Source organism: Leiobunum rupestre, chromosome 2, assembly GCF_980474605.1.
Source record: "Leiobunum rupestre chromosome 2, qqLeiRupe1.1.hap1, whole genome shotgun sequence".
Classification (NCBI taxonomy): Eukaryota; Metazoa; Arthropoda; class Arachnida; order Opiliones; family Sclerosomatidae; genus Leiobunum; species Leiobunum rupestre.
Window position 1 is genome coordinate 42,457,365 of NC_143385.1, and position 8,908 is coordinate 42,466,272.

Sequence of the window (8,908 nt, forward strand, 5' to 3'; positions counted from 1 at the left end):
GTGGCCCAGAGTAACTCGCTTCGATTGAAAATCCGCGCCACTAACTGTGAACGCTGCCGGAACTAGGGCGATCAAATCGGAAGCTTCCGCTTCTTCCAGAGTCGAGTAAGTTAAGTAGTTGGCGAAGGCGTTAATGAAAGTGGTTTTACCAACACCGGTTTCTCCCATGACAACAAAGTTAAATTCCTTCCTTCCCTTCAGAGAGTGAAGAGCGTTCAATAGGTCGCCTTTGATCGGTTTCAAGTACTGGACGCCTGCTATCAGAGAGTTGCATCGGAAGGTACATCGATCGACCGGGCCTTGTCCGCATTTGCAGAAAAATGTTCCATTGAAATCGAATTGAAGGTGATCATTGCAACCTTCGCAGGTCCATTCTATGACTTCTTGTTCGTTGCAATATCCTAGTGCGAAGCCTGGACACACCATTTTGACCACGGCGCTCTTCGCGTAGTTATGCTTACTATTTGGGAATTTGTACTCTCGATCCCACACGGTAGAAGGCGACTTGAACAGGCGCAGGACGTCGCCATTAACCAAGACACCGTTTTCGTAATACTCGAGGGCGTATAGTTTGCCATCGATGGCATCCAACTGGTCAAACAGATGACCCATTTCTTGCCAGGCTTCGTAGATGAAGTACGCGCTTGCCCGATTTTCAACATGGCTCAAAGAAACGTCCATTTGTTCGGTAGTTGAACCAGCCGAACAATTGCTGGAGGAATCATCCAGCTTAGATTCATTTTCGAAATCGGACGGGTGTCTGGCGAGAAACCTGTTATTCGGAGATAGAAGTTCCAGAAACCTTTCTAAATGGAGGCTCCATTCGCTCGTTTGAAAGAGAGGGGATTCGTACCGGAAGACGTAAACTTCCCTGAAGCGCGGAACTCCTTGATATAACTTGTTTTCGGTTTGGATGAAAGTAATTCCTTTGGTATTCATTTCGAGAATCCACTTCATCTTCTCTTTTTCCGGAGCGTATCGTTTGAGAATTCGTTAATTTTTGCCGGAGTGTAGTCGCAGTGAATAAGTTGGAAACCCGAAATTCCGAATTTGGATCTAGCTCCAATTAACCACTTTCTAAAATTACTTCTCTGTTTCATCTCAGAAGCGTCGAGATTCTTGTGGAAGTTCGCCAGCTCCGTTAGACTTCTATCGGGAAAAACGTAGTGGCCAACGACTTTTGCCAAATGGTCAAACGAACAAAATTCCGCTCGCCTTGTCCGCAAAACCTCCATACATTCAACAGCTTCTTTGATCTTCTTCGAGTTTGATTCAAATTGACCGCGGCTGATGTTGGGAAGAGCGCCCAGTTTTGCCATGAGAGTGGTAATTGGAAGCAATAAGTACACTACAGGTACTGGTTTGTGCAGAGTGGATGGTTCGATGTCGGACAGCAATGAAAGAGAATCATTGACGTGGTTAACTGAGGATTGGCTTCTACTGCCTGCCATCGAGAAATTCGCTTCTTGGACGATGTCCGAGTAGATTTGGGACGAAACGACGTCGACGTGTTTCATATCCGAGTTGATGTACGCGAGCGTTCGCTCCTCATTGAGGGCGTCTTGAAATTCTTCAATCACAGAAAGCAGCGAGTGCTCATTCTTGGACGAGCGTGTTTGGTACGAAATAAACACGTCAGCCCCGTAAACAATTCCAACGACCAAGTGCGTCGCCTCGACTGGTGGCATGAATCGTTTCAAATTATCCGCGGCGTAATCCAAAAATCGGGGACTGGACGTGTTCAAATTCGTTTTTCCGCTTCTAACGCTGTATTTCAAAACAACTGAGTTGGCGATATCGATTTGACTGAGGGATAAAGCGGAAAAGGCTCCTTCGGGTTTGAGAAGAGCAGCTTCCAAACTAGCTCGCTCTTGGAAGTTGAGGTCCATCAAGGTCATGAGCTCGGAATAGGTTTCAATTCTGCCACTTTTCAACTTCTTCCTATCCAAAGGTTTCGCAGTTACGCACAGTTTAGACAAGCCTCTCGGGTAATTGGAAGTGGCCAGACTAGATGAATCGAGAAAACGGTCGTTCACCGAGTCGTAAAATCCTCCTACTTCGGCCCGGGCGCCCATGGCCTTGCGACTGCTCATCTTTTCTTTCAGCATCATTTTGGGAAAAACCTGTTCAATTTGAAGGCTTATTTAAATAATTTATGTATTACGAATTAAGTTATAATAAATCACGTACCTTCGTAGGCTACCATGTGACGATATTTTATGGGTCCATGTAAATATAAACCAGTTTTGTTACGTTTCTTTATGAAAGTAGCTGGTAACCAGCCTTTACCAGCGTGGTCAATACAATTAACGTATTCAGGTAAATTCAGAACGCGCATAATTTAAATCAATTAAAACATTTAATATTTAAACGAAATTAAGCACTCCTACGTAATAAAGTAATTAGCCAAAACCCAGCACCTCAAAATGATCAACCGATAACGTAAGCCAATTATAACTTGGTGAAAACAATAAACACGAAACTAAACCAAAAACGCAGTTAATCAACAGTTTACAAACTAACACGACGGCTAACAAGATTTTAGGCTTAAGGATGGGCGGAGCTTTCTAACGCAATTAATGGAGTACCCCTATTTATTAACCCACGCGGCTTTTCCGAGAGATTTGTGTAACGTATGTACTTTCCCCAATTAGAAAACGTACTTTTCAAGAATTTGAGACGAAAAAACGTACTTCCTACTTTTCGCGCTTAGCTCGCCATCTGGGGTAATATTTTTCGACGTTTTTATTTATTAAAAATGCAATTTCAATAAGAATTTGGAACTATGACGTAATAGAACGTCACCCATGCTTTTCCCTATAAATAAAAATAGTATACTCCTATAATAAAAGGTGGGTAAAAATACCGACCCACCCAGGAAAATTGGAATTTGTATGAAAGACCAATAAGAAACTGCTATTTCGTTACACGTCGTCTGAAATGCAGACAATTTTAAACCGAAAACACGAAACTACGTGAAACAGGAAATTCGTCTCCAGATAAATTCAATATCAACCTGTTTACCCACCTTTTTATATAGGATGGCTAGAGCTAAGAAATACCATTACCCAATACTCACCCATTACCATAACGTATTAAATAAATGTCTAAAAATCTCAAAATGTATTATCAAACCTCAAATTTTCAAAACGTATACAAAATGTCAAGGATGAAAAAATTAGCGAATACGTAGATAAGTCCATTAAGAAAAGGGATAAAAAAGCTAAACCCTAAACAAATTTGAAGAAATTTAAAAACTTACAAATAGCTCGTACCGATAGGTCTTCGAGCAAACCAAAAGACGCGAAACTCGGACCAAATAGATCTTCGAGTGCAAAACTAAATTAAATTAGGGTTTCGCTTTTTTATCCCTTTTCTTAATGGACTTATCTACTTTTTCGCTAATTTTTCTCATCCTTTGCAATGCAGTCCATAGGTGGTTCCTTTTAACGTTAAAAAATGTCAAAACTTATTTTCGCATTTCAAATTTCGAAACTTACTAAAAAAGTACAAATGTACCGCACGCGCGATGACTTCATTAAGATGACGGAGACGAACTCCGACTAAACACTAAGTTCCACGAACTCCCAATAATTTGGAACACCAGTTTCAGTAACCCAGTTCCCAAAATACAATGTGCAACAATATATGTAAGACATTCCTAGCGTTCTTTTGTAAACGTTTGGAAATGGTATTTCGAGGAAAACCACAGCTGTTAAGAGAGCGGATAGTAGCATCCCTTTTAAAACTCATCCCTTTAAAAAATACCATATGTACAATGATAGGCCAGTATATCATAATTTCTTATATTTACATGAACCCATAAAATATCGCCACCACAACCTTTCTTTCAAAATGCATTTCAGAACCAAAAATTGAGCGAGTTTTTCTGGGGCTAAAATAAGCATTTCTTAGAACTGCCCAAATACAAACTGAACCCCCAAAACATAATTTCAATGAGCTATAAAAGCGCCAAATTCAGAATTGGTAGCAGACGAATATTTTAATGAAATTATGAGAGAAGAAGGGCTGTAATTAAGTAACTTAATTTAGCAAAATTAGGTGCGTTTGTCGATATGTACTGGTTGCCGCAATATTTTCCAAATTAAATTCCCTGTTTACCATATCCATTTAAATCCACGACCGAAAACTATCGGTAGCTGCTTAAGCAGACGCTTTAAGTTTTTCCTCATCGTTATTCGTAAATTTTACATAATAAATCACTTGCATTTTAAAATAATTTTTTCATCGACCTTTTAAGAAAAAAACGTTCTTCTGACTTTTTAATTTGTCTGAATCAGATGCTAGATCATAGGCGCTACCTCGGAGAAGCTAGCGCCGTTAAAGCCCCGTTTTCAATTACGATAAATTTTAGGCTTTTCGCTTTTGCTTTTTTGACGCGCTTTTATTTCAAAATAAGCCTATATCAAATCCATTTAGATATCTGCTTCTCGTGACAAAAAAGCCGATAGAGAAGCTTCTCGCGGTTGGTTTTGACGCAAAAGCGTGACTTTTGTTCTGAAAAATAGTGATTGAAAACGGGGCTTTACGCCACCTAGACTCGTTTCGGTCGCGAATAGATTTTCCCTGACTTATTAAATCCAAAATTAGACATTTTGTATATTTATATTTTACTTTTATCAGAAGTTAATAAATTAAAATCAACTTATATTTCAGTACAAAGGCAATTGCAACGTTAAAATAATAGGCAAATCTTTCAATGATATAAATAATAAGCACATAACTTTTCATAGGACTAGTGTAAAATTACCTTCAAAAAGTGTCAAGATAAAATTGAATTCCCTGACTTTTAACGATTTCTTAAAATTCCCTGACCCTATAGGCACATTTTTTAAAATTCATTGACTTTTCTCTGATCTCCCTGTAGTGTTGTTAATTTTCCGGAAAAATAAAATGCGGAAAAATTTCCAGAAAATTTTCCGCAAATCGGAAAAATTAAAAATTTAAACATATATTAGTTTTTAAGGGTTTTTAATGTTTTTAACTTTTTATCGATATAAAATGTCTAATATCAGTAAACATACTACAAAACATTAATAGTGTTATATTGTTAATCAGTTTGAACTAGTCTAGATGTTTCAAATTCGAAAAAATGAGGCGAAAATGCCGCTTTATTTAAATTTGCAAACAATATATTAGACTAATCATGGAATGAAAACTTTTTTTATTTTTTTTCGGAAAAATACGGAAAATTTTCCGGAAAAGAGGCCTCGGTCATTTTCCGGAAAATTTACAACACTATCTCCCTGTTTTCCCTGACGTGTGGCAACCATGATATACTTCTGGTTAAGTTTTAAAAATGTAGTTTAATTGTAAATATGTTCTCACTTTCACGGACCGCTCACAGATCACTGTCCAATCTCTCGAAATGCTACGGAAATGTAGTTATTGCTATCTTGTACTTTGATTTCTTGAGAGCCTAAATCAAAAACACTATATTTAATCTTTGTTTTAAAATGGAAATACTACACCGACTTGGTTTTCAAAATAAAATCAGTATACACCATCTTTTTCAAAAAGAAAAACAATATACACTGTATAATGCCTTTGCTTTTAAAATTAAAAACAATAAGACATACAATATCTTTGAAAAACGGAACAATATTTATATTTCATTTAATATTGATAAAGTGGCTTATCAATTTCATTGAATTGGTACAATGGTAACATTCTCTAGTGTTAATTTCGGAAGTAACTTTTTAATTTGATTAGTTATACTATAAGTCTATAATATTGTTTCATAAGTTTTTCACTTTGGGGAATATTTTACTGAGATTTTTCAGAAGAAAATCTCCCCCAAAGCGAGGCGCTGTCAAAGGCTACGTGTGACGCGTTAGCAAGCGGACGCAAAAAAGCGCCGAGGCCCGTAATGCAGTCTGTCTTGTAAATAGCTCTCAGTAAAAATTTTGCATGTGAAGAAGAGGAAGCGTCACACTTATGTAACAATATTATATACTTACGGTTATAGAAATAGATTCATTTCTAAACTAAAGCCAAGTGCCCAGTTAAAAATAAAATCAAAATAACCTTTCGGCGTTGGTCCCAAAATAATCGGTCTCACATGGACTGTGCAAACACGCTCGCGTAGAATTATGTTAGGGTTGCCATACATTGATTTATTACCACCGTGGACATGCGAAAATTTAATCGATTTCCTCAAACTAGGTATATTTCAGACGAAATATCTTGTGGTCCAAGATATTTGAAGTCACAGTTTATAACACGCGAGTCTTTGGGAAAAAATCATCAGTCAGTGCGCATTAAATGTGTTAATAATTATATAAATATTTTATGTAAAAACTCGGGAAATTCAAACTTTATACTTAAGTGATGCGGGTATTATTAATTCCGGGTGCTATTAAATAAATTGAAATCAGATTCTATAAACTTTCGTTGTAATAAGTAGATATATTTTCCTGTGTTCGATAATTTCTAAATGCAATGCAAGGAAATTCTTGACATCGATCTCAAAAATTGTAGGCGAATAATAAGAGCACTTAAATCGTTTATTAGTCGGGTTAAAAATTAGCTTAGTTCGCTTCAGTATCGGGTAGCTAGAGAAAACCTAGTGTAAAATTGAGAAGCAAATAATTTGAAAACTAACAAAACAGTTTCGATTTATTCAAATTTGAGTCACATCCGTGCATCGTGTGATTCAAACGTAAATCCAAAATCCATTAGCATAAGAGTTTGAATTTAATTTTGAAGGCATTTACCTCATATTTACCACATGTAGTTAATAATAAAACTACTTTTAAAATGACTTAAATCATGATTTTATTTTATTAAATAAATAAATTTGTGCTAAAAATAAACTGAATGGGTAGATTAACATGGAAAGGATAGTCAGACCTAGGAGGGCTACGATTTTCAACCAGAGCTCGCTTACAGACAAAGGCATTCACAGCCGAGGCCCTTCGGTCTGAACACACAACACAACCCGATCACTAAACCTATCACGAATATCATTTACATTATGAGAGCCGCCAGTTCATAATTCATAATATGTATGTATAAAAATATACTTTGAAAGTAAGCGATTTAATTAATTCATAAATAAATTGTTTTGTAAGATGTTACTTACCGTAAACTCGTTATCGGATCGGAGAGTTTTAGAACTAGTGGTATTCCTTTGTCTTCGAACTAATAAAATGACTCACTATCACTCAAACGTGGGCTGGTTCTAGTTTCTATTAACACCTAGTGGCAACATAAGTATCGTCCTACCGAGGGAGAATGCTGAAGCAGACGTCTTATATTTCACTAAAAATAGCTTACAAGTCACTTTGTCAATCGTGTTTTTTCTATTTCACGTTTAACGAGTAAACCACTTACAATCATAGAAATCGTGTAAGGTATAACTGAGAAATATGTTAAGTGTCGTTGCGGAAGATCGACAAGTTTCAACCAATCAGCACTCCAAGAGTGGTCCCAGAAATTAATTTGTTTTAATTTTCAATTTCTGTTCGCTTTTCTGGGCAAAGCCCCGAAAGGTGAAAAATACATATTTGGCGATAAAGTGAAGTACGCGACAAACAAGAGTTGACCTATTAGCCGTGGTGATACTGGGGCAATTTTTAGTTACATGACGATAGTTTCAAGGTTATTTCAGGGGGGTGGGAGGGATTAATGGGGAGGTGCGAAAACAGACAAAAATCTGGACCTTTGTTTCCCTTCGCTATTATTTGCGGGGCCTAGGCTTAACATTCAAACTATACACTACTTCACACTTAAACTTAATAGTTATTACTTTAAGCTATTTAATCACATGATTTTGACAGATGCACGTGGCCAAACCACTATAGAAACTAACCTTAATTATTTACATGACTTAAGACTTAAAAATATACTTAAAACTAGTTAACTTTTATTATACTTTGAAAGAAATACATTTAGGCAGTGGGGAATTTTCACATTTAACTTATAAAAATACACCTATCGCGAGGGGTCAAATTGATTATAGCGATATTATGTAAACTACGTCGGCTTAAGCTGAGCCACATTCCGACATCTAGTTATAGGGGGCTTCCCAAATATTTATGTCTCGTATCGTATAGGAAAACAAGACGATGAGTATACAGAAACTGTGGATCTGGGGGACATCATATAAAATACGGATAAACGGATATATATATGCAATAGCATATAGATACCTTACGCTGCATACCAGGCCGTGGGAAGAATACTTAAGAGACAGCTAGCAGAAGACCCTTATTTTATGGATGCGCTACGTAATAGTGCGATCTCTCGGCGAACAAAATTAGTACTTAGAAAATGTTTTCTGGGTGCGCTACGTAATAGTGGCATATATCGGCGACCAAAATTAGTATTTGGGAAATGTTTTCTAGATGTGCTACGTAAAAGTGCCATCTCTCGGTGACCCAAATTAGTATTTGGAAAATGTTTTCTAGATGCGCTACGTAAAAGTGCCATCTTTCGGTAACCAAAATTATTATTTGGAAAATATTTTCTGGATGCGCTACGTAATAGTGTCATCTATCGGTGACCAAAATTAGTATTTGGAAAATATTTTCTGGATGCGCTACGTAATAGTGTCATCTATCGGTGACCAAAATTAGTATTTGGAAAATATTTTCTGGATGCGCTACGTAATAGTGCCATCTCTCGGTGACCAAAATTAGTATTTGGGAAATGTTTTCTAGATGTGCTACGTAAAAGTGCCATCTCTCGGTGACCCAAATTAGTATTTGGAAAATGTTTTCTAGATGCGCTACGTAAAAGTGCCATCTTTTGCTGACCAAAATTAGTATCTGGGAAATGTTTTCTGGATGCGCTACGTAATAGTGCGATCTCTCGGTGAACAAAATTAGTATTTCGAAAATGTTATCTGGATGCGCTAAGTAATAGTGCCATCTATCGGTGACCA

At 37.0% G+C, this 8,908-nt stretch overlaps 1 protein-coding gene across 1 annotated transcript; it reads right to left on the reverse strand.

Moving 5' to 3' along the window:
* Window positions 1-749: 749 nt before the first annotated feature.
* Window positions 750-5,371, reverse strand: LOC149957554 (uncharacterized). Its single transcript, XM_090164834.1, has 2 exons — window positions 5,350-5,371; window positions 750-2,123 (listed from the first exon to the last, which is right to left on the reverse strand). Exon 2 carries the CDS (start codon window positions 2,109-2,111, stop codon window positions 954-956), a length of 1,158 nt encoding a protein of 385 aa, XP_090020960.1. The 5' UTR covers window positions 2,112-2,123; window positions 5,350-5,371; the 3' UTR covers window positions 750-953.
* Between the last annotated feature and the right edge of the window lie 3,537 nt (window positions 5,372-8,908).

Excerpts from the sequence above, each read along its gene's own strand:
- LOC149957554 (XM_090164834.1), bottom strand. The coding sequence starts at position 2,111 with ATGATGCTGAAAGAAAAGATGAGCAGTCGCAAGGCCATGGGCGCCCGG.